Source organism: Polypterus senegalus, chromosome 2 (genome assembly GCF_016835505.1).
Source record: "Polypterus senegalus isolate Bchr_013 chromosome 2, ASM1683550v1, whole genome shotgun sequence".
NCBI lineage: Eukaryota > Metazoa > Chordata > Cladistia > Polypteriformes > Polypteridae > Polypterus > Polypterus senegalus.
Window position 1 is genome coordinate 48,697,077 of NC_053155.1, and position 27,692 is coordinate 48,724,768.

The 27,692-nt window shown below is 36.6% G+C and overlaps 1 protein-coding gene across 8 annotated transcripts in view; it reads left to right on the forward strand.

Annotated features, from left to right (window-relative positions):
• The window catches only part of mid1 (midline 1), a 637,552-nt gene that overhangs the window by 569,694 nt on the left and 40,166 nt on the right, over nt 1-27,692 (forward strand). For all 8 annotated transcript variants that reach the window (XM_039743637.1, XM_039743638.1, XM_039743636.1 and 5 more), the window contains 3 exons: nt 5,308-5,456; nt 14,212-14,339; nt 22,164-22,307. In XM_039743637.1, coding sequence (XP_039599571.1) covers nt 5,308-5,456; nt 14,212-14,339; nt 22,164-22,307 — 421 coding nt within the window. The remainder of the gene's footprint in view (nt 1-5,307; nt 5,457-14,211; nt 14,340-22,163; nt 22,308-27,692) is intronic.

The window sequence follows — 27,692 nt, forward strand, 5'->3', positions numbered from 1 at the left end:
TTGGAAAGTTGAAGTTGAAAAGGTCTTTGGAGTCCTTTGTGGCCCTAGTTGTCAATGAACTTCCAAAGGGATATTTCATAGCTGATAACACCTCCTTTACTTCTTTGGCCTTTGAGACACTACAATTGTCGTAGAAACCTCAGGAAACGCTCTTCTTGGTGTGTTCAGTCTTGAGCCCGCTGAACTGGCATATCATTCCAGTATTGCATGGATGCAGGTCACAACTTTCTCAGTCTCTTTCCCAGTTACTTTTTGCCAGGTTCCACTGTGGATAATCACTGGGATTACAATGCCAGCACAAGTGATGATGGGACTATGTTGGCTGTTGTGGAAGTTAGGAAGAACTTTGTGGGATAGGTGTAGTGTATCATCTCTTTGTTTGGGGGTCAATGACCAGTTGAAGGTCTACCACTTATATCTAGTCTATGAAATATTTCTACCATTTGATGCCTGCTCAATGCATTAATGGCATTTGTCATAATACCTTACATAGCAGAATGGAGGCTGTCATCATCTACTTAATTTACTACATTTAATTTTATTATTAAATAGTTAATGTACAGTTTGCTATAAGACAAATAAACTTGCTGTTTATATATAAAGTTATAGCTCACAAAGGAGTTTACTAAGAAAGCAAAGAGTAGGAACAGGTGGAGAAATACACTAGGATGAGATTCAGTAGTAATAATTCAGTATAATTTAATTCTGATTTTCCTTTAAATGAAATAAAAGGATTCTCTTTTCTATTTTTTATACCATGTCCTACTCTCTAAATGCCTAGAGGTTACACATTCTTCCATATACAGTATACGTTTTTTAACTGCAGATGTGGCCTGGTGCAGGAACAGCAGAGGATCTCAAGATAATTTGGGGTGCCCACCAAGTTAGCGGAGTCATTTAATGAGAAGTCAAAACTTAGGATGATGCTTATCGTGATGTGGTGCTGCATTCTTTGAGCTAATGAAAATAAAGACTTTTGAGAGTTTCAGTTAATCGTATTGAGGTCTGACTAGTGGTATGCTCCTTTCATGAATGGCATCTCCTTCTGGGAGTCCAGAGGTTTTGTCCTCGCCGGAACAGAAGGGGCTTGGCTAGCTGCCCTCACTGTGTGGATTCCCAGAGAGAAAAGGGTTAGCAGCAGTGCCCTCTCATGGTATCATTGCATACCTTCAGGGAGCCTTGGAGGAAGACCAACAGACATGCATGGGTGACAGAGGTTAATTGTCAAATTTGTCACGTATGAATACATGAGTATGTGAGTACTTTGAACCCAGTGTTGGCTGGGAGAGGCTGAGGCTTGTTTTGTTTGCATAATGAGCCACTTTTTTGTGCTGTTAATAGGTATTTTAAAATTTCAATTATCAACAGAGAAACTGTCTAATAATGCAGTCAGAGTATTTTTGGAAAAAAATTGGTTCCCACAAGTTGCTGTATATGAATATGTTTATTACATTTCAAAATTAATACTTTTAATTTGCTCTAATGTAAAGTATACTAAATATTGATTACTTAAATTCTTTATCATCTGCTTGTTTATACATTATTGGGAACCTTAAGTTCTGCATATATTGATATACAGTATATGACATAATTCAACAATTATTTACATATCCATCAATTCTTTTGCACTTCAGCTATTTAATTGTTTTTAGCACATTCATTGATTTTTACTTTTATCAAAATGCCAAGCTATCTAAGATCTATTTAATGATGTGTGTTATTTTCATAGTGTTCTTTAATATAATACCTAGGGATGAGTAAATAAATATATGCACACTCCTATTAATGTAATTGGCTTTGTAACACAGATAAAATGAACCACAAACTCTCCATTCTGCCTTTATGACTCAAAAATATAATTATTTCCAGTTTTCGTTTATTTGCTTTTCTGTTAAAAAAGGTTGCACAGAGGAAGATGCAATATCAGCAAGGTTTTACATAGTGAGACCATTTCAATAAGTCATATTTAGGCTGTAGAAATTAAATCAGTAATATAACAGGTTGGATAATGGATGGGTGAAAATTAAATTAATGAATTTAGGAGCAAGTAGCAATTCTTTTTATCTTTTTAAAACCAGGGGATAGAATGTTTTATTTTAGATGAAAATATTTAAAAGATTATGTCCTTATGTCTGCATGGGTTTTTCTCTCCAGAGTACTCTGGTTTCCTTTCAAATCCCAAAAATGTGCATGATTGTCTAACTGGCATCTCTAAATTCACTCCATATGCGTGAGTGCTGCTGTGTGCCTGAGCTTGTCCTGTGCTTGGTGTCCCATCAGTAGTTTCTTTCTGCCAAGTGGTTTTGAAAAATGTGACTGGATGGTGTTAGGAATTTAGCACAAAGGGGAAGGTCAGAACCATAAAATCCCACCCAAACTTCACAACTCAAATAAAAATATTTAATTTATATATTTGAAAATGCTAAAATAAAATCCAACTACTAAGAATAACAAACAAATAAACAATGAACAAGGACAGGAAAAGCATAGTACTTTAATTAGAAGAAACTGAGCAAAAGAGCTATAAATATCTTGGAAACTGAACTGACAAAAGGACTTAAATGTTATCAATTTAAACAAGGAGAAATAATAAACTTACAGTGTTTTTTCATTAACATCAAGAATACTTGTTAGCAGTACTCACTAAATCAAGCGAAAGTTAAGCTAACCTTTCTTTGGTGTTAAATACAATGCCACAGCAAATAGCTGAGGCCTCAAGGGGGTTCTACCCAGTTCATCCACCCAATCCTCAGGTGATAACTGCATATTTAGCTAAAACATTGGGCTAAATTGAACAAAGTAATCAAAAAAGTGGTACAGGCAACAGGGATGTTACTAAAAAGGTTAAAAAAAGTTCTGGGACAGGATTGCAGGAAGATCATGACAAAAGGCCTTCAAAATTAACAATGAACATGTTCAATTTACACTCAGATAAACTCTGTACTGAAGCCTTATAATCTGAAAGCCTGTGTTCTCATTGTTCAGTGTTCATTTAAAATTCAAACAGAGACATAATAACAAGTTCATAATATTAATCAGCCAGTGATCAAATCTGAAACAGGCGATATTAATAAAAATAAAATCAGGAGCTGTTTTCAGCCATCTTTGGTACATATTCAGTTTCAAACTTCATTTTGCTAAAGGAAATCAAGTAAGCAAAGACACACTGTACACATTCCAGAATACTTTTTCTTTCAATTAATGGGTGTTGGCTTTTTAAATCAGTGTTCATAACTTTTGTTTGTCATACTGAACAGGTTTTCAAATCAAATCTTGCATTGTCTACCCTGGAGTGACTCCAAATTGTGAAATAAGCTGACCTCAAACTACCTTCATTATTATCAAGACTGTGTTGCTGCTCTTACACTACACCGATTTGAAGTACAGCTTGAAAGAGTGCGTTACAACTGAAGCTTATTGTCACAGTGGTGGCGGAAATTAGGACCATGACTGAGGAGCACAGTTGTAGCAGCTATTACAGTACTGGACTTATTGGCATTGTGGATTTGTTATGATGCATGCTCAAAGTCAAGCTTAAAGTAAGCCTAGCCTCTGAACTCATGAAGCACGCTTTACAGCTTGCACGCACCAAATGGAGCCAAGTGTTAGAAATCTCAAAAGGGAGAGGGGAACCATGGAACCCCTTGCTCAAAAACTAAATAGCACTTGTTATAGTGATAACTATAATGTTTATCAGAAAATATTTAGAAAGGATAAACTACAAATGAAATAAAAATCCATAAGAGGCAAAATACAAATAGGTCGCCTGAAAGAGACAACTAGAAAGAAAAAAAAAAAAAGCAAAATCCATTCATAGAAGCCAATGTACAAAAACCTTTAAAAAAAGTCACAATTCAAACAGCAGAAAATCAAAAACAAGCACTTACAAAATCCAAATCTAAAATGAATATTCAAAATCCAAGAGGGCAAGAGACAATCAACATGAGGTATTAAGCTAATGCCGCAGCATAGTGTACTATAATTTATACCTGTAGACTCTGGAGCAAAATTACAGGCATTGCAATATAAAAACAGACAAGGGAGCAGGAGAAAATGTAAAAGAAAAATTAAAACACAAAAAACAAAGATGCAATTGCAGTTAACGTGATCTTATTGGGTTTTCACTAATGATTAAAACCAAAGCCTTGGGGGGTGAGAGTTGATTTTGGAGTAGTAGTGATTGCTTAATTTTCCCAAAAGAAGGCATACACATGAATGAAAATACTTATTTAAACTTTCTTATTAAACTTATTGAAATGTTTATTTAGTTCCATTAACAAAAATAGTTTGATTTATTTGTAGAAGCTCAAAAAAGGTGACTTTTATCAAAGTGAACAGAAAACTGGCAAGATATGCTTAAAACCAGATGCTGATTTCTTCCTGTGTGGTTTGGGATGAAAATAAAAACAGTTTTAGTCACTCTTTCAGCCTTTTTGTTTTATTGACATAATAATAAGTGTCACAACTATATTGGTTGTTAATGTAAATCTACCTATTTGTGCATGTAATTTGCAATTAAATAACTGAATAAACTGATGAACAGACTGTAGTGATGTGAGGATTAAATAAGTGGCTTTATAACACACTAAATGCCCTTTTGATATTAGAGACACAACACAAATGTTGTCATTCATTTTTTCTATGTATACTGTAGTATTTTTTCCTTAGGGGATAACATTTTTCAGTAACACTTTGGGAAAGTGATGACATATTCATTTTGCATTTTTTGTGTGTTTTTATGTTTGTTTAAATCTGAGTTTAATGTTTTGTGCTTTGCTTTGTTTTGCTGTTGGAGTAACATTCAGTTTTTTTTATAGAATTGTATTTTTTTGTCTACCTGTATACACTGAATTTAGTCACAGAGTGCTTCCATAAGTTTCAGACTATAATACAGTACAATGACAGAAATAATAAAACCATGTATAATTTACATTCATGAACACAAATTACAAGGAACACAGAGTAAAATGGAGCAATTTCAAATTGATTAACATAAAAATTGACAATGTTAGATTATAATTGAGATGTGGACAATGGAGGAAAGGAAAACAAAATCTCCAATCAACAGCATTCCCAGATGCAGTAAGTATCAATGGGATTCAGAGTCAATTTTAACAGACAAAATCCCAGTCAAACTTAGACTAAGTCGAAGTTATGGGTAGCTGGGCCAACTGGCACCACACTTCATCCTAGAAAGTCTACAATATTATAAGTTTGAAACCATTACCATGTTTTTATATGAGCTTGGCATAGTACATGCACCTGTATTAACTTGGTCTTTTTCTCTCAATTTATTGCTTTTAAAAGGTGGTAAGGCTACGGAAATTGGCACAGCAGGTTGCAAACTGCAAGCAGTGTATCGAGAGATCCTCTTCTCTGATAACTCAAGCTGAACAAACCCTGAAAGAGAGTGATCATGCACGTTTCCTGCAGACAGCCAAAAATATTTCTGAACGGTAATTTACTTTCATGACTTTAAAATAATGAAATCTTGTACTCCTTATGTAGAAAAATGAGTCAAAATATGGGCGGTACTTTTTTGTGAAGAACAGATATTTAATAGATGCTTGACCTGTAAAATCTATGGTAATCAAACTCTGACAGAGTTTGTCAAAAAGTTGAATACTGTGTGTTAAAAGTTGGATGTTCTTGTAATACTAACTTAATGTTTATGACCTGCAATTTATATTTCAGTCAAGTGGATGTTATCACAGTAAAGCTTAAATATAGTAAGAATTCTGGAGTATTTTCTAAATGTAATCAGATAGATGTAATCAGGTAATCAGATGTAATCAGGCAGGAGGAGGAGTACAGGAAGCTAATCAAAGACTTTGTTAAATGGTGCGACTCAAACCACTTACATCTTAACACCAGCAAAACCAAGGAGCTGGTGGTGGATTTTAGGAGGCCCAGGCCCCTCATGGACCCTGTGATCATCAGAGGTGACTGTGTGCAGAGGTTGCAGACCTATAAATATCTGGGAGTGCAGCTAGATGACAAATTAGACTGGACTGCCAATACTGATGCTCTATGTAAGAAAGGTCAGAGCAGACTATACTTTCTGAGAAGGTTGGCATCCTTTAACATCTGCAGTAAGATGCTGCAGATGTTCTACCAGACAGTTGTGGCGAGTGCCCTCTTCTACACGATGGTGTTCTGTGGTGGCAGCATAAAGATGAAAGACGCCTCACGCCTGGACAAACTTGTTAAGAAGGCAGGCTCTATTGTAGGAGTAGTTGGACAGTTTAACATCTGTGGCAGAGCAACGGGCATTAAGCAAACTCCTGTCAATCATGAAGAATCCACTGCATCCACTGAACAGTGTCATCTCCAGGCAGAGGAGTAGCTTCAGTGACAGACTTTTGTCACCGTCCTGCTCCACTGACAGACTGAGGAGATCGTTCCTCCCCCACACTATGCGACTCTTCAATTCCACCCGGGGGAGTAAATGCTAACATTATTCAAAGTTATTGTCTGCCTTTTTTTTTTTTTTATTACTATTTAATTTAATATTGTTTCTTTGTATCAGTATACTGCTGCTGGATTATGTGAATTTCCCCTTGGGATTAATAAAGCATCTATCTATCGATAAGCAAAAATTTTAATCCAGACACAAGAAAGTGGGCAATTACGTTTAAGACTTGCAGTACTTCTTTATTGTCCCTGCTCTGTGCTCCAGTAAATACAAATTATTGTCAATACACTAATAATACAATTGCCCTGCATTCACTTATCATGTTAAGTATTTTTTTTTTTAAGTTACCAGCCTAGTTTAGATAATCATGTGCTCAACCATATTCATAGGATATGCACACTGCAGAGATTAGCATCACTAAGGTTGTAAGGTGTGATGCTGAGTTGTGTATTTCCTTATTAATGATATACCATCATGGTAATTGTTTTTGAGTAACAAAATAATATATTTGTTAACATGAAGTTGAATGCTTAAAGGAAACCTCCTTATTTGTTAAAGGAGCTGTTTCATCTACTAATGAATGAATGGCTGAGTTATAGTTGTAAACAAGACTACCTAATGCTGATGGAATAGGGGAAGACAGGAAGGACAGAGGGACATATATTTTTAAGGTTTCTAAAAGAAATGTAATGTTTACAGGTAAGAGGAGGGAGAGGTAATAAGACAGATGCCCCCTATTACCATTGCTCTTTGAAATCGCCATTGATCCATTGGCTCTTTACTTTCAAAATGCATCAGAGATAAAGGAGATTTTCAGAGAAGAACTTGAACAGAAAATATGATTATATGCAGATGATATGGTACTGTACATATCTGACCCAAAATGTCCATGCTAGCAGTCCTAAAAGCACTAGCAGATTTTCAAAAGTTATCTGAACTCAAAATCAACTTGAGTAAAAATGTACTTTTCCAGTGAACTTTCTATTACAATATTACAATGGACACCTTCCCATTTATCTTAGAAGATCAGTTTGAATATCTATGGGTAAATATCACAAGTAAATGTAAAGCTGTTTTTCAACTAAATTTTTCTGTCTGCATGGAAAAAAAATGAAACTGTGAATAGGTGGTCCGCCCTCCATCTCACATTAGCAGGGAGAAGGAAATTTTTTTTATTATTTCAAAGCATCCTCATATACGTTAACAAATCATTTTTTAAGAAGTTAGATTCAATCATAACCTAATTTATTTGGAATTTGAAACATCCACGCATCCAAAGAGTGACTCTACAATGACCTAAAGCAGAAGAAAGCATGGCACTACCCAACTTTCAGTTTTATTATTGGGTGGCAAATATACAGGCCAAGAAGACCTGGACATCAACACAAATTGATGAACATACACAAGCCTAGTCTGCAATAGAAATAAAATCTTGCAGTACTTCTTTTTATTCCTTGATGTGTGCTCCAGTAAACTATTGTCAGGGTTTGCTGTGCACAGATCCATTGCCAGAAGTTATTTTAGCATATTGAAAATTTGGCACACTGACAATCTTATTTTCAAAGCCATGAATAGGATGTGTATTCCTGAGCAAATACTGCCGGTCAACTTTCCATTCGCAGACCAGTGGTGGTGACGACCCGAACCACAATGTAAATATTTTGGGCACCGCACAATGCTAGTGTCTTTAACAATATTCCAGTCTGACACACTTGCTCTGAACAAACTGTTTAATATGAATGAGTTTATCATGAGAGTATTTCAGCATAGTATAATTCAGTACTTACAGTATCTGATAGTAGCCGAGCACTTTTCAGCAGCACAACACAGCAGAGTTGGTGAGACGGGCAGGGTGGGGTGGTGCAGATGAATGAAGATAGCAAAGCAGCAAAAACTTCAAAAGAAAATGCACATGAAAGATAACTACCAGAAGCTCCACCCTAAAGATGGAGGCCACATGGCTGCAAACATCAGATCACAACACTCTAATTCACAGTCAAGCACAGAAGAAATTGACAGCATTCCAGCATATTCATTATAATCAAGGAGACAGAACATCCCCAACTCCTCGATTTTCCAGAGTGCAAAGAAAAAATATTTGTAGATCAGGCAGGAGTGGGCAATCAAAAGAAAGTCTCATCCAGTGAACCGCAAAAGATTTAGTTTTCCCCTCTAAGGCTACAAATCCATAAATAAATCAAAATCAGTATAATTCAAATGGATTGCATCCATGAACGGTACATACAAAAAGAGCAAGGTTTATGCAAATTTTTTAAAATTCATTCTTTTAAATTCATTAAATTGTTAAAAAGGAAAAGTTTTGTTAATATGGAGGAGCGGCAGAAAGGTGTGCAACATGTGTGCGCCAACGTCACCTCACCTGCCACCTGCAGTACCCGTGTCCAAAAAAAAGTATGATCAGTCTTTCCAAGGTCTGATTGACATCAGTCTCACTTAGTGTCCTTATCTCCACCATTCTGAGTTTGTGACCTTTTCTCCATTTTGTTTGGTAGGAGAATACTATTTTGTGGTTTCTATCTTTTGAATTTAGTTGGTAATGAAGTAATTTTGAAGTTTGTATTTGAAATCATAATTTTTTCATTTTTCTTTTAATTTAATATTCTTAAATAAGAATTTTATATGAGTAGGTGTTTTTCCTCCCACTAGGGCAATAATCATAACAATTGAGGCCAATAACACTATCCACTGCTATTCACAGAATTCCATAATTGTAGCATTTCCACTTGGAAAGTTCCTGCGTAGTACAGTTATTTCATTCAGAAGTAATCAAACTATGTTTTGTGTTAGGCTGAAGCCTAGTGCTGGCCAAGCTGGTCTGGGATGAGCCTCTTCTGGACTGGCCAGTGAAATCCCTGGCCTTGTTTGTGGTTCCTTTGGAGGTCTCAACCACCTTTCGCCATGTGTGTGTCTCCAGATCACCACCCTCAATTATTGACTTCTGATTGTTTTTTATTTCCACTTAAATTAAGAAAGTTATTTTTATTTCCATAGTAGTGGTTAATGGTTCTGTATGGTTGTGAAGCCTTAAGTTCTTATTTGTATACCTGGAAACCTGTGAGGCCAACTGTAGTGCTGTTTCTCCTAAGTTCTCATATATATGGGCTTCACTTCTGCATCAAGCTGTGAATTTTCTTGGCCTGTTAATATGTTGGAATGAAATCACTTCAAGGATGACTTTTTACGTTATTTTGTCTGTTTTCCTCCCCCAACAAGAGTTACTAGTACTATGACTGTATGCTTCTACTTTATTAATGAAATGGTCCATACTGTCATGCAAAACTGTTGCTGGACATGCCCCTGAAATCCTTGATCAACCATGTGCACATGTTAAATTGAGAGTCGTCAGAACACTTTTGCTTCTGGTAGAATCTTTCTGAGCAAAGAAGTCTCAGTGAATGAGCCGCACGTAAAAAGAATCACATAATGGCTCGTAAAAAGTCTAAAGAATTCTGTGCAGATTGTCATAATTTATTTTCTGTTTTAAAGCAGTACGTTATAAAGCCTTTCAGGGAAATGTTCACTAGCCAACACTTGTTGTGCTCAACATGAAAGCACATTATGCATTCACCACCCACAAGATGTATATAATCCAGTATAATTTGGAATGTAAATAGTCCACTATAGCCAAAAATCCATTATTTTAGTACTGAAATTTAAAATAATCAATGTACATACATCCACTAAATCCAGTTCAGGGTCATATAACTAATTAACACAAAATGTAATAAAGAAGTGTTAAATGCCAAGCTAAATAATACAGTATGTGATTCCTGAAACATTGTAAACAGGATCCAAATCAAACAGAATGTCCTAAACCATCTTAAACTGGTGTGCACATGTTCATCATTCAAGTAGTCAGGAAGACTGTGTGTGTGTGTTTCAGGACCTGAGGTACAATATGTATCACATATGTAAATCGATGTGTTCCATATCAATACTCCTTTAATCTGTCCGCCTGTTACATCTGGTGTGAAGATGTCAGAAATGTAACTGCCAAGAGGAAGATGATCCTTAAAACAATTTTAAGCATCATCAGTTTGTCAGATTGAGGCTTCTGGAAACCGTCAGCACATGGAAAAGGCTACCTAGAAATTCATATCTTTATCCCAAATTAGAAATCTTTAATTTGACTTCAACTTATTGAAACTTGCATAAGTTACTTTGATTTATTGAACTCTAAACATTTGAAAGAAAACATCAGCTGTGCAAAAATAAGTTCTGTGGATTCAACTTTCCACAGAAAAGCAAAGAAATAAGTAACAGGATCTGAGAAAATATACAGAGTTCTTGCCAAAAACATGGTAGGTTGTTTTGCGGACACCAAAGGCAGCCCCACAAAATTAAAGACATTTTTCCTGCATAGATGAGAATTTTTTTTTTTTGTTCCCACCTCTCAAGTGGTTTATGGACTTTGAAACCAGAAGGAAGCAAGTTCAGATCTCTCTGCTGGCCCTTTTCAAATTAATAGAGACTACCTGGAGGGAAGAAAGTTTGTCAACATTAATGCCTTGCGCTGTTTGTCCTACTTTCTATAATTAAGGGTAGTGTGATTTCCGTACCAAGTGGTAATAACACGGGATTATATGCTTTCAATGGTGCAGGGTTTAATACCGAAATTCTTCATTGGCAGTTTATGCACATGTGAGTGAAATTCATAAGAAGCATATGCCACCAAATTCTTCAGTAAAATTGAATTGCCTACAACTCGACCCACTTCTTCTAGAAGAGCTGGATAAATCACTGAGGCTTGTTAAAATATAAGATGCTATAAATTCTGTGGAAAGTGGAAAAGCCACAAGTCCAGATGGTTATCCACTGAATATTTACAAAAAAGTTGTTTGTTAAATTAATCTTGTTAATGCTTGTTGTGTTTGAAGAAGCCAAAGATGATGACATGCTATCTCAAATTCTTCACCAGAAATTGATACAGTAATTGCACTCTCATAGAAGAAAGAAGCAGCTTGAGTGCACATGTTACAGACCAATCTTGTTACTGAATAATGATATTAAGATTTTGACAAATCTTTTATCAAAAAGAACAGAGAAACTGTTCCCTTCAATCATACTGTATAGCCATATTGAATTGGATTTATTAAAGGAAGATATCTACTGTCAAACTTTCATTGATTGCTTGATGTAGTATATCCCTACAGCATCCTAATTTGAAGATGTCTTGCTATTGCTGTATGCAGGAAAAGCTTTCAGTGCGGTACAATACAGCACAAATTTGGATGTGGGCCGAATATGTGTGCTTGGAAGTTGCAGTACTCTAGCCCAGAAGCCTCTATTTGTGTAAACAATGTTAATTCTGATTATCTCTTATTAGAACCTTTGCAAATTGTGTTGAAACACTCAATATTCATCTTTGGCAACAATCACCTTAAAAGAAGCTACAGTAGATTCAGTTGTAATGATGCTTCACTTTAAGGTCACTTTTACAAAAACAGCATTACAAAGGTCTAAAGCAGAGGGTGGAATAACATGATATTACTAGCTTTACAAATATTTGTACTTTAAGAATATGCAATCAATTAGAAGGTAATAGAATTATACCTGCTTAGTTAGCCCAGGAAAGGAAATCTTGCTCAAATTCCTCTTTGTGCCTTGGTTTCCCATCATTAATTTATGGCCAACTGTAATGTGTGTCACTCATTCCAAATCTGGAACCAATGTAAAATGACAAATATACATTCCAACCATCTTTATCCTATACAGTATTTAATTAATGGAAGCCAATGAGGATCTGGGCCTTTAATCAAATATAGAATTAAATGTAGAATTCCCAGAACATTCCTTTGTTTTATTATTTACAAGTTTGACACTTTGGAAAAAGTATCTTGCCCCCCAACCCCGCTTCCCTAATTATATGGCAGAATCTACTCTTGAATATATAGTACTTTACCCAGTAATAAATAAAATACAGGCAGTGTTTCCGGAGTTTATCAAGTGTAACCCTCCAAAAGATCTTGGGTAATAGCTCAGAAAAGGAATGGGATTCATTCACACCATCCAGCTTAAAACTGTGTGTCATATACATCTTTTATAATTAAATTTGTCTTATATACAGTATATTAGGGACTGAACCCTAACAATGTCATCAGGCATTAGCCTATTAATTGTTATATGATATTCTAAAATTAAGACAATTTTTGGGTGACAATATACAAAGATTTAACAGACAGACACATACTCTTAGTTATTCCTAATCTTTTAATGGAAAAATTGTTCATAAGAGTAACATCAGATGGGATAAAATTAACAATTTATAATTATAATTAATAATAATAATAATTTTCTTGCATGTCTACATATCTTCCTCAGTTGAAAGAATCCTGAACCATTCTCCATAGCTCAGTGGAAAACTGATTTTTAAGTATCTTCAACTACAAAAAATTCATTTTATTTTGATGTCTTAATATTTGTGATGAACTATTGTATAATGTGCCCTTTGTTCACATAGTTCTCTGAAGTGAAAATGGTTGAGTTTTTAGTATTGATTATAATTTACTGCCTCTACAACTTTCTTTTGGAAATACATTAATTGATTTTAATTGGATTGTATTTTGTATATTTTAATGTGATCTTTAAGCTCAATAAAAATGTATTTAAATGAATGAATAGTTGGCTTAATCTCATTCCTCAGGTGCTCAGATGAATTGAGGTTTAGTAAATGTGGATGTGTTGCTTTCTTCTGAATTTCTCATTGTGTTCCTGGAACCATTCTGGGCCTTTCCTAACCATGCTCTGTGAAGAGGTTTTCTGACAAAAAAGCCTATTTTGTAGATGGTTACATATCTACCATGAAGGGAGGCATTAACCAATAATCATACTGAGGTATGCTTTGACATTCCAATACTGCTTTTCATGTATCAAGGGACTCATACTTCCACACTACATTCATTAGCCTGCCATTAAACAGTATGGACTTTGATTCTTGAGGTTTTTACTATATCCTTGTCCTTCCATCAAACCAGGTGATGTTTTTCTAAGTCTGCTGGTTTCCAATGTTTTATTCGATCAACCCACTACAGCCACACCTTTTTTCACTGACAGAAGTAAAACTCATCTTTGTCACCAGCTACTGCACAGATCCATGATAAAATACAGCAAACTGTGCATTCTGATGTTCATGTTTGGGACCATTGTTGTACTCAGCTGAAACTTCATGGACTATAGCCCATGTTTTACACTTCTCATTGTGTCAGCCAGCCAACCACAAGATTCTCAGTGGCCTGATCAATTTGGGGTGTTTTTTCGTGAAACTATTATGCGTTAAAGTCCAGAAGCATTGCTGTACTAAAATTTTTTTTCGCCAATCTGTGTAGACCTGAATACACATGTTCCTCTGTGCCCTCTTTCCTACATCAAATAAGGTTACATGCAAAAGGTTTGTGAGAAAGGCAGTTGTAATTTGTAACATTGTACTTTTTCATTGTGCAGTCTGTCCTCAGAGTAAATTATTTAATTTACATGATGCACCCATATATTAAAATTCTTCAAGCTGGTCCAATTGCAGTCATCTGCCACAACCAGATCAGTGAATAAATCTGAGCCCACCATTCCATTTACTCTAATGCTAAATGTTGCACAAAGCAGCAGATCTTTTTTTATAATTCATAAAGTAAATCAATGTAAAAAACTTTAAGAAATATGTAAACTGTTTTAATGCATAATATATATATATATATATATATATATATATATATATATATATATATATATATATATATACACGTTTAACTAATAGCTTAATTCTGTAAATTGATTTTTTGCAGGGTTTCTATGGCGACAGCATCTTCACAGGTTTTGATACCAGAAATCAACCTGAATGACACCTTTGACACTTTTGCATTAGACTTTTCACGAGAAAAGAAAATGCTAGAAAGTCTGGATTATCTAACAGGTAAATCATAACATTTTAAGGATACTGAAAAGGATTGAATTTCAAATAAAGATAAACTAGTGAGCAGTGAGAAAGTAACTTTCTTTATATTTTTATATGAATAAGTATGGTATAATCTTTTATGCATTCTTTATTAAGAGATTTCAATTAATATTCTTTTTTAAACATTCTGTTTTTACCTATAAGCATATGCTTTCATCAGATGTCACCAGAAATTTTATTTGCCCCTTGCTTAAGATGGAATGTCAATGATATATTTTGGCAGTCTCTTGCTCTCTCTCTGTATATATTTTGTATATGCATGGTCACTTGTGGCATAACCAGGAGCCAGTCAGACAGAGATATAATGCATAAGTCCTAAGCAAAGTATCTCCATGTCACTTTGGTCTATTGCCATGGCAACAAGAGATGCATGAAGTTTGATTTGATGAAGCTTATATGAACAAAACATCAACATACAAGATAAGGAGAGTAGTCAGAATCAGAGGCTAATCAGTAGCTTTAATTTTACTTTTTGTTTATGTGAAGTTCTTGGTCTTATGTTTTATATCTGGCATTGTCAATTACAAAACAACAGGTGTGGTGGATGGCCAGCTTCATATTCTGGCCCTCACCCCCAGGCCGCCAGGAGGAGCTCTCCCGACAGTATGGATGGGCCCCAATTCCAGCAGGGCCTCATGGACTATGTAGTTTTTATGCACAGCCCTGCTAGATACCTTGGGGACCACTGGGAGTCACTGTCAGGAGGCCCGTGGACTCATATATGCCCTATAACCCGGAAGTGCGTCATAATCCCGTGACAGGAAGAAACGGACTATTTACCCTGACCCAGAAGGAATAAGGACTTGTGGACTGTTGGGTAGGAACACCTCCGGGTCAGGGAGTATAAAGGACTGTGGGGTCTCCCAGACAGCGAGCTGAGCTGGGAGGAAGGGTGGCTAAGTGTCTAAGTGTTGGTTAGTTGTATGAGTAGTGTGGAGTACAGGGTGCTTGGTGCACATATTTATAATAAAGAATAATAGCTATACCTTTACCTGATGTCTGGCGTGGTACCTGAGGATGAAAGAGGTTGATAACCGCCTCTACTGCGACACAGGTCGTTTGTTTCTTCATTTGGCAGTAGACTGGGTAGATATTAAAATGTTGAGCATGTTAAGTACATACAAACTTTCTTATGAAGAGTTCTGCTTCAGTGTCTACATTATGGCCTCTGAAATGTGTACTGTACTTTCAAATAGGCATTACTACTGCTGGGACTATTTTACATTTTATTGTGTTAAATTTGTAATCTTAAAAAAGTCATAATTTCAAAAAAAGGAAATTTTTCAGCATCTCCTATATGATTTAAAAAAAATCTTAAAATTAACTTTTGATGTGCTCTCTATTTTCTTTACAACAATACAGTACACCCCCAAAACTCATGGGGGTTACGTTCCAAGAGCACCTGCGAATTGTGAAAAACTGCAAATTTTGGATGTGGCTAAAAAAAATGCCCATTTTCGTAGTTTAAACCCTAAATATGCCCCCAAAATTAATTTAATCTCAAACTCAGCTTAATACATTACCTAAAAATAAAGAATGTAAAGGTAAACCTGTATACTGTACTGCTATGTCTCTCGCAGTGCTAGAATGTAAAATACAGATGTTACCGCTATATGTACTGTAATTTATGCAAGCGTGTTTTCATTGCCAGAAGCCTTAGATGGTGCAGATTGTTTTGGCGGCATCTTGGGGCTTTAACACACCGAGCCTTCGAGAAAGCTTATAAATCCGGCCCACCTTAAATCCATTCTCACCTCTCTGTCAGCGTCTTTTGTCCTGTAAATGTGTTGATTAACAGCAAGCAGCCTGGTATCCTATCCCCCCACCCACTGCTGCAGTTCATTTCGCGAAGAAATTTCTCAGGGTAAATTGAACATCATCATTTGGAATACATACATTTCATGTGTGTTCCGTGTCAACAACAATCTATGTAAAATGTAGTTAACACAGAAACGTTTTTCATGTTTTAGTAATAATTGAAAAAATGTAGACATGAAATGTATAATGTGTGAAGCCTGAAATACAAATATGAAATAAACACTTTCACAAAAGGTACAAGTATAACAAAACAAAGTGCACTTTGATTCAAGAATTTAACCGAAGAAAAAAGAAAGTAGCTTACGGTAGGTGGTTGATACGACAGCTTGCATGGTGCAATGCTAAGAACTGCTGCCTTCCAATCAAGAGGTCGCTGTTTCGATATCAGCTGCTTCCCAAAATTGCCTTTTTCAGTAGTGAGCTGTTCTTATTGTTAATATCATACAATAAAAGCACACATTTGATTTGTGTCTGTAAATTAAAAGTTAGTGGGGTTTTTTTTTTTCAGTTTTATTCTCTCACATATGTTCAAGCTCCCACACACCCCCCTCAGATCTGACGCTGTTTTCAGATAAAGATGTGGAATAACAAACAAACTTATTTTGTTATACCCCCTCTTTATTTGAAAACCGTGTCGGATCTTGTGCGCGAATGAGACTCGAACGTGGAAAACTGTGGACGTAGATGTGAGTGGTGTGCGTGACTGAGTACAAGTATAACAAAACAAGTGTACTTTTATTCAAGAATATAACCGAAGAAAAAAGAAAGAAGGTTACGGTAGGCGGTTGATGCGACTGCTTGCATGGTGCAATGCTAAGATCTGCTGATTTCAAATCAAGAGCTTCTGGGTTCAATGCTGGCAGCTTCTCAAGTTTACCATTTAAGTAGAGAGCTGCTATTATTGTTAATATTATACAATCAAAACATACATTTGATTTACATCTGTAACAACCGCTGTAAATTTATAGTGCTTGTCAAAGTTAAGAGTTTTTTTATTCAGTTTTATTCTCTCAGTCGCGTTCACGCTTGCTGTTTTTTAAATAAAGATGTGCTATAACAGTGGTGAACTCAGATCGGAGAAAACAGAAGCCCTCCCCGCAAGAAGCGTCCACTCACATATAAGAACACAGCTGAATAAAACTGAATAAAAAAAAACGCTATCCTTTACAAGTACCATACATTTACACCGTCTGTTACAGCCTCAAATCAAATGTATGCTTTTATCGTATAATAGTAACAATAAGAACAGCTCACTACTCAAAACGTTTATTTTGGGAGACGTTAAGACTCGAACCCAGAACCTTCTGAATTGGAGTCAGCAGCTCTAACCAGTATACTACCCGAGAAGTCAGGACAATAAGCAACACTAACCTGATTTCTTTTTCTTCGGTTATAGTCTTGGAAAAAAGCACATTTGCTCTGTTATACTTGTATCTTTTGTGAAAGTGCTTATTTGATATTTGGACTTCAGTCTTCACACATTATACACTTCATGTCTACATTTTGTCATTAGTACTAAAACATGGAAAAAGTTTGTCTTTTACGTATGTGTTCAACATTTCTGTCATCCTATGCTTACACAGATCTTTGTGGACAAGGAACACATGTGAAATGTATGTGTTCCAAATAACGATATATTTTTTAGCCTAGGTACCTGACTCACTGATAAACAAGGCTTCATTTGGGAGAGGTTTTTGCAGTTTCTCCGGGGGGGGGGAGTGGTATAGCAGGCAGCTTGCTGCTTGGGATTATCGACACATTTACAAGACAAAAGACGTTGAATGGAGACATGCGAGTGGATTTTAGGTGGGCCGGATTTACGAGTTTTCTCGTAAAATTTGGTAATTCTAGTGTTAAGCCTTAAACTGCCACATACTTGGGGTTAATGCATCCCTGGATGCCAAATACTTTTTTGCTACACTTTATGTAAACGTCACAATTAACTAAAAAAAGTGAAATTTTAGTGGAACACTTTTTTCATGCAAAGATCATTACAATTACTACAACACTGATCATTTTACACACTGCTAATGAACTGTAAAAACTATTTTAAAAAACAACTGGAACAAAATGTACAAAGTGCAACTGATGCCATGGATGCAAATCACTGAGCCAACTGCACTTGAACTGACTACACACAAGCACACAGAGTGTGACTTAGTGCGGCTGCAGTATTGGTTCACAGAAACAGGAACTTTATTTACACACTTCAAACAAACATGTCTCTTTCAGAAGTAAAACAAGCTCAGTATGGAGTTAGTTGTCGATTAAACAATAGACAAACATCATAGGGGAGCACGACCCCCAACAGGAGCAGAGAATGGGAGGAGAGAGAAACAAAGCAATCAGCTGGAAGAAAAGGTGCTGTTCAGGCTTTTAAGTAAACGGAAAACACAAGAACACTCAGGTGGAGATGTATCACAGTCAATCAGCAGCAAGGAGAAATGAATAACACTGTAGTTGTCCAGTGCCGCTAAGATTCAACTGTTGAGAAGACAGTGATTTATTTATTTTTATGGTGGAGATTCCAGGGACGCACCCAGCCTTGACCCGACAGCACGAACTCTCAAACAGAGACAAAAACAAAGCAAACCGGTAATCAAACAGCAAATAAAGAATGTAATGAAAACAAATGAAATAAGAAAACAACGATACCACCCCTGTTCTCCTTACGCTGATTACACATTAAATACAACAAAGCACAAACAAAACACACGCAGTAAATCATGAAAAAGTCCATGAAAAATGGCAACGGATGAAATGTAATGATGAAAATAGATAGTCCAAAGATCCGCACGTTGAATTGGAATGTAAAGATAGTCCTACTGGTAGTTCCTGAAATGTTGAAGATGGGTTCAGGAGCGCTCCTTGAAAATGAATAAGTGCAGGTAACCCAACAGAAGGCAGACAGACAGGAACTTTTTTTTTGCTCTTGGTCACCGGCCCCCTTTTTAAAAGACGTGCTGACACCCTTTGACCTCAACAGCCCCAGCACCCTCAGCTGAAGACTAATCAGATCCACTGCTGGGACTGCTGGGAGTTGCAGTTTCAAATTCTATTGGCTACTTTCACCATCCCAAGCCGCAGTTCTCTCTACAGTACAGTATTGCCACGAAAAAAGCCATAAAAATTGTGGAGGATATTTGCGGTTTCCACTAACAATTATTAGTTAGGTTCTAAGGAAAAATCCATGAATGACTGAGGCCGCAAACTCTGAACCGCGACTTCACGGGGGCTTACTGTACATCTAAACAACTGGTGCAATCAGTTGCCTTTACACCTCACACCATAATTTAAATATTAATATAGATTTGCTTCACTTTGTTTATCTGTGAAATCTCATTACTGGCTGAAGCAGTTTGTAAGAAGACTACATCTCAAAAACAGTAGACCCTTCAAGTTGGAATTTACTTAAAGGGCAAGGCTGGAACCCAAGAGGTGTGTTTCAAGCATGGAGGTGGAAACAACCTCAAGAGAAAAGGGCTTCTGCTCCAGTCCTGATCAGAAAGCACTTGGTGAGGGAAGTAGCACAGCAATTGCATTGAAGGCTCATTGAAACAATGAGCATGCCTATTTACTCTATTACAGTAACCTCGTAACCCTATGATTGTCAGTTATGACTTATTATAGCAGTATGTATTTGAAACAAGTACTCCTTTCCAGTATAATGGAACATTACTTCAACGGACTACAAAAGGCATATCATCTGTATAAAAATGTATCCAAAGTCTTAACTGTCCACATACAATCATTGACATAATACCCATTTTAGATTAAGAAAATATTTTAATGCGGTCAGTCAACAGGTCACTGCACAACTTCATACAGCAATTAAAGTCTTTCTTCTGAATCATACAGGATGAGATATCGTACCTTGTACAATGGTGATTATTAGTGAATCAATCAATATGTTTCAATCAAATTCCTCAAGTACCACCATAACTTTATATAGAGATACTGTGTTCCCATTGAATAAAAATGTTGACAAGCTCAAGTTTGCACACAAATGGTAGGTTTACTGGTAAAATGGACAGATAGGGATAGACAAAGAAAAAAAGGCAAATTTAACGAATCAAAACAAAGTTCTCATTCTTCTACTGGGTCCACATTCCAGGTTTTGCTCCGTCTCCCAGGTGGAGTGGCTTCTCTACTTTCCCAAAAGCCACTAAAAACTGAACTATAATTAAACTAGTTGTAATGCTAGAAATAGCACTTCCAAACTAGGAAATTACTGTTTTGACCTGTTCTTTATTGATACTAAGCTTATAGTAAAATATTACATAGAGTTCTAAGGCTATATAAACACAGATGTGACAGAAATTGAAAAGCTTAGCAACACCTGACAGGAAACATGCTGAAGCAGTGGTTAGTTAGCATTGCTGCCCTGCAGCTATATCACACTGGGTCCAGGTCCCAGTCTGGATGATATTGTGTGTGTCAGTAGAGTCTGCACATTTTCACTCTCTTCCATGCACTTCTGATTTACCCCAATTTAAAAACTTTCTGATTAAGTGGATCGGGGGCTCTAAATTGGAACAGTTTATGTGAGTAAGGTTCTCTGTATTTTGTGCAGGATGTTATGAATCTAAGGTTTTGTCTTTGAGATCTGGTTTGCTTCACTTTCACAGCTGTTATTTTTGCTGTTTATCAATTTTAGCATTATTCAGGTTCTTCTGTCATAAGAAAAGGGTAGAAAAAAAAACTAAAAGCCAAACGAAAACCCTAGGGGCTTAGACAAGCCCACCTGCTTTTTTAACCACAAGAATCCCTACTACAAAAAACTAGCTGAAAAGAATGGGGAGAAGGACAAAGTCAAAAGACAGCAACACTAAGGACAAAATGAGTAGAACTAAACACAGGCATCAAAACCAGACAGAAAAATCTAAATTGTCAAAAAAAAAAAAAAAATACTCCAATAAGCTAAAGCTAAAATCTATGCCATTTAAATGCATGATTTACGTGCACTGTAATCAGATACTTGTTAAGATTTATAGCCTTTATTGATGGCTGACGCCAAGATTTTTATTTTTAGAAATACAGAAAATATTTGTACATATGTCAGTATGGTAACACATTTCAAATAATATCAAATATACTGTTAGAAAAGCATTTTTAGAAACAAATGGGGCAAGTGAACTATCCGTACACACCCTCCATTCAGCTTAGCTAAAGCTGGGAACAGATTCATTTTCTTTTTAGCACAGTACTATCAAATTTATTTCACTTTGTGATTATTGGGCGTGGTGTCTTCTAAATTCCCTTTAATGTAAAATAATCAGAGATCTAATTAGTAAAATTAATTAATTATTTTGACACTTGAAACCTGACTGTAATAAAAGGAGATATCTTATTATACTTCCTGTATTTCATCAGTTGCTTTGAACACTAAAGTTAACAACTACTGGAAAACTAAAATATTGGTCAGGAAATGTAAAACCTGGGTTGTACTGGCCTTCTAAAAGTAGGTTGATACTTTAATTAGTTACTCTAGACCAGTCTTGGAGCTGTTCCTGTATTTTCGACAGTGTTCAGTCATGACACTCACTTTGGTGTTGTGATCCTTTTGTGTTTATTTTGTTTTGAATAGAAACTAAGTTTGACTTTGTAATAAATGTGAACAGAGTTTACATTGAGCTGTTTTCATGATAAATTGTGCACACTTGTGTTTGCAGGGTGGGAAAGTTTAGGTTGGCAACACTTTGATAGTAAAGGCATGCTCTGTTGTAGTTATAAATATATCACATAATTAATTGTTCAATTATTGGTCACCCATAGATCATTTTGGATATGCAGGTTTGATCATGTATAACATTCCTCTGACTACACCCACTGCTCTTGTTTAGAGAACTTTTTCTTACAACATAAGAAGCATTGCACTTGAGGAAACAACTTGGGTGACTTTTCATTACGTCAGTAAGCACTGTTTTTTAGTCTTATATGTTTCTTTTTCTTTTTGTCTTTCAGCACCCAATCCCCCAGGGATTCGAGAAGAACTGTGCACAGCATCTCATGACACAATCACTGTCCACTGGACATCAGATGATGAATTTAGTGTTGTTTCTTATGAACTACAATATGCAATCTTCACAGGACAGGCCAATGTAGTTAGTAAGTATACACATGTTACACTTCAGATATCAGTGAACTGTGTATTTTTTATTTAAAGTTTCTTCCACTTTTAGTTTACAGTAGCAGTAGTCATCAGCTATTACCATCTCTTACCAAGAAGAAACATCAGACTGTTCCATCACAGCTCCAGGAACTATAGTTTGACTTCTAGCCCGGGTGGTGTGTATGTGTGGAGTTTGTTCATTCTTCCCATATTTTAGATGTATCTTCCTATTGGCATGTTTGTTAAGGTGAATTGAGAATTCTGAACTAGCCTAGTGTTGTAATGATGTGCATCAATTCAGTAAAATTCCCTTTTACTCGTTTGTGTTGGTTAGACACAGATTTAGAAAATGGAAAAATATTTGGTTGCACAGTTAATATTTCACAATGTGGGTCTTTTCTAAAACCAGATTCTTAGTGGAAAAAAGCCCCAGGAGAACACATAAGAGATAATTTCCCATGTGGAACAAGAACATGTGCTTTATCAGTTATTTAATGATACAGTAACTGAACATCTATCAGTAAGTATAAGTATGTGCATTAGTGTGACCTATAATTGAGCAGAAACTTATCTAAGGTAGATCTTTGCCAGATTTAATCTCAGGTCCTCCAGGATCCTATAACAGAGAATGTAGGTTCAGAACAAGGAACGTTGAATGAATTGCCTGCAAAGTCTATTCACCCATAATTATTTTCTGTCTATTGCATGATGCTGCTAGGGGTAAACCACAAGTCCTCAACAGCCTGTAATGTTGATGTGGGATTTGGAAATGGATGTAGACAGTCGTGTTCAGAGTTTTAGGCATTTTTCTCTGTCATAAACCATATGGCCTTACCATTGGCCATTTCATGGCAGGTAAACACCATTAAAGATTTTGTAATTGGAAACGCTATCATGGCAGGCTTTCACTCCCATAGCACTCCACAGGAGGCAAAAGAAAAAAAAATATGGCACTTCTATCAAATATTAACCAAAGGGAGAAGCGATTTACTCAAAGTAAAAATAAAGGAAACTAAAACCCTGCTGCTGCTCTAGACCTGCCTGAACAGGTATTGAACCCCTGTCTACTTGATGGCATGGCGGCTTGCTGCCTTGGCCACTTCAAAGTACCTCATGAGAAAGCTGTTTATCTATTGTCTTCTTTCTGACTTTCATATATTAGTCTTTCTATAGTTGTGTGTTAGCTATCTCACTTCCAAATTTTAAATTCTATACACACAGAGTTCAAACAGCATTTCTTGCATTACTTTTGGTATTCTATTTACCTGAGGGACAACAGGATATGGCTGTTTGTGGAGGCTTCTGGTGTGCTTACACCCTTGAGCATTCTACTGACCAACTACAAGGATAAAGCAGACTAATAGCTTCTCCTCTGGGACTCTGAATCATCTAGCAGCAAGAAGACATTATCATCTGTGGCATGTCCTACGTGACTTTACATCTTCTTAGTTTAGTTGTTTTGTGCTGGGTCTCCTGCCCCTAGTCTTTTGGGAAAGTGCTGCTTGCTGTTCTGCCAGCTGTCTCTCTTTGATGCTTATGTTTGCCCCCAACTAATTCCCTTCCCAGTTATGCAGCACACATAACATGGCATATAGCTACCTAGTCAAGTTTGCATTTCTACACTTGTCACATGAGGATTTTTCCTATTGGCACTGTAGCTCTCCCTTTCCGCTGGATGCTATCTGCAGGACGTAACTCGGTCCTGTAGCATCTGTTGGAGTCTTTGACCTTTGTCCAAAACATAATATGTTTTCTCAGTGAGTCAGTTTTAGTGGTAAAATTTTAAGAATTCGTTAGGTTGCTTGGTTCGTTTGGTCGAGATGCTCAGTGAAAAATTGAGTATTTGATCTTTATACCTTTTATAAGCAACTCTTTCATGCCTTAGGCCCAGTGCTTTTGAAATAGGCTTCAGTTCTATAAACCTGAATGGGTTTAGGCGAGTTTCAAATGCATTTACAGTATGTATAAAACCATGAAACAGAAACACTTAAAGGAGTACTTAGTCCAAAACTGATATTTTTTTATATTACTTGCTCCATGTGCCTTGAAGTCATAGCCAAGAAAAAAAAAATCTCCTGATTTTAATGGAGAATGGACATAACAACCTTTCTGATACAATGTTTTGGCTTGCATTTCCACTTGCATGTACTGCTTTTGTTTCCTGAAAGTATTTATCTTTAAATATTAAATGCTAAGGTCTGCAAGTTTGTCATGTAATTACTCACAAACTACTGGGGGCTAGAACCTTGACCTTGGTCTTAGTTGAAAGCTTATGACCTGATATTAAAAAAATATTAAGTGGCAGCAACCTGCTGGCCATGATCTATGACTGTATGTTTATGTGAAATGGGGGGTGGCGGGGAGCATTCTCTGATAGCACATTTCCGCACCCACCATATGATGAACCACCTGGATTGGGACCCGAGTGCAGTGGGTGACACCTTAGCACTGGAACCAAAGTGATTGAAAATCGACAGATGGCAGAAAGAAAAATAACTGCAGTGAAATCTGCTGAGGATCAAGCACATCACAGAAAGCAATTAAATAACAAAAAACGAGAAAGAATAAGAACACAAGACGCTAAACACAAAGAAGCAAAAAATAATCCTGAATATAACATTTTTGGCAGTGCCAAGCACATTGCAGGACGCACAATATCAGCACGCACAATGTTTTAGACTAGCTCAACCAATGTCAAGTGTAAGCATTGTGTTTTTTGATCAGCGAGCATCAGACTTTAATAGATGTAAATAAAAGGACAGCAAAGTGACCTGAAGTTGTGTGTAAATGGAAGAGAGATAGCAAAAACTAAGTGAAAACCACCATAAATGCAGAAATGAAAAGAAGAGCAGTAGCATCTTCTGAGCATCAAGTAAATCACAAAAGATGATTAAGTAACACAGAACATGACAAAATAAGACTAGATGCTGAAACACATTGACAAGCAAGGAGTAATTGTGAATATAGAGCAACTGAGTAGCAGACAAACACAATGGCTCATAGGCATGCAAGGCAAAGTCCAGGATTCAGACTGCATGAACACCAAAGAAACAAAAATCCATGGCAACAATTGAGAAGATCGTTAAGTAGTCAATACTTCCCACTAAATGAAAGCATTACTTTTGTATCCACACATCAATATTTCTTTGAAGACCACTACTTAGCAAAGTTCCATCAGCAATCTTATCAATATCAAGCTGTATTTTTTCATGTTGAAAACAAGAGTGTGTTACTAAAATAGAAAAGTTCTGCTTGTTATATACGTGCCACCAGAGGTTGTAAAATACAATATGTCTTCTAGAAGAACTAAAAAGAAGTAACTTTCCAGAAAGCATTACAAGTATCAACAGTTCTTTATCTTTAATTCAGCTTTTATTTGGAATTTAGTTTAGGACCCTGGGCCCACATATTTGACTAGTTTAACAATATTTAACCAAAGAAAAAAAGCATGCGTTTTGCCTGTTTTGAGCAGGTTAGATAAGTTGACATGTGCATTATATGAGTAACATAGTATTAAATTGTCTGTTGCTGGCCAGCGTAGGTCTCCATGCACCATAAAAATATATCCTTTTGGTGATGAGTATGTCTAACTTTTTCCTGGAGCTTTGGTGCTTGACACATTCTTGCAATCTCTTTTAACAAAATGTCATTAAGGAGAGAGCTTTTGAAGATCTTTATTTATCGTTATTGGTTGTACATAGGGTATTCTACTTTGTAAACAAAATATGCTTTTGCCTTATATATCTATACTAATAAAAGGCAAAGCCCTCACTCACTCACTCACTCACTCACTCACTCATTCACTCACTCACTCACTGACTCATCACTAATTCTCCAACTTCCCGTGTGGGTGGAAGGCTGAAATTTGGCAGGTTCATTCCTTACAGCTTCCTTACAAAAGTTGGGCAGGTTTTATATCGAAATTCTATGCGTAATGGTCATAACTGGAAGCTGTTTTTCTCCATTTACTGTAATGGAGATGAGCTTGAACGCCGTGGGGGCGGAGTTTCGTGTGACATCATCACGCCTCCCACGTAATCACGTAGTACGTAGAAAATCAGGAAGACCTCCAAAAAGCGCTGAAGAAAACATGCATTATATAATTGAGAAGGCAGCGAAACAATAAGAAGCGAGCGAGTGACATATACAACTATATTGATGAGTTCTGCTACTTCGGAAACAAAGCACGATGTAAACCTACACTTTAAATTAAGTTCATAGACAAGCTGCCGCTGGCGTTTGTAATTTAGTGCCTGCCCATATAAGGCCGTCCGTCAGCGGCAATCCAATAGCAAACTCCACTAAATATTCACGGGTTAAGGACTGTGCTTATGCAGAGGAAGATGAGATGGTCAGGGTGGTGTTTGGCACAAACTCAGCGAAACTGCGAAAGAAAGTTTTAAGTGCCAGGACTAAGGCAACATTAAATACAGCCATGGACATAGCACGAGATGGCACCAGCACAACTGGGGAACTTTGCTGCATGTACACCGAGCGGCTCACGTGAACTGACGCAGTGCACAGATAAAAGGCAACAGTTCCAAAGAGCTGAACAAAACCGAATTACACAATTGAAAAGGCAGCAAAAAATATGAAGCGTCTGATACATACAGGCATATTCATAAATGCTGCTACTGTGGAAACAAAGCACACGGTGGAAAAAGTCAATGTCCCGCTAAAGGAAGACAGTGTAAAAAAAAAACCTTTGCATGCAGTGTGTCAGGTCTCGGATAAAGAAGAAGACGAGCTGTTTATTGATGCAGTAAGAAATGAATCGATGAATGAAACCTGTCATCTTTACAACGATTGACAAACACGGAATGTAACTTGAACACAACACATCCTACAAATACGAACCTGATTGAAAGAAATAATGAGAATCAAATCCTTGATGACAGCAACACTCAGTAACACTCACAAAACAAATACTGTATATTGACAGTCATGTTACGTTATTTTTAAAATGTTCCCTTTTCTTTTTCATAACTTCTACTTCTCCACTGCGATACGCGGGTATATATTTAAATGTATATATATACATCGATCTACAGTACATAATCTCGCATGGATAAGCCACACGCTGTGGCTCAATTGTAGAGTCTTCGCCTCTAATGCCGACATTCGAGGTTCGATTCCCGAGAGGGGATGCACTGAGTATGTACGCGCGCGCTACCTGATTCATTTTACCTTCGCATCTCCTTGGTTTGGGACGTATGAAAAAATATTCGGTTAACGCAGAATCATGTTACGTTATTTTTAAAATGTTTCCCTTTCTTAGCACAAGCACAGCTGAGAAGCTTTGATGCATGTCCTCCATAACGCGTTAAAAATAACGCATTTAATCACACTTTCAATTCCAAGCAAACGGGAACTTTTGTCAA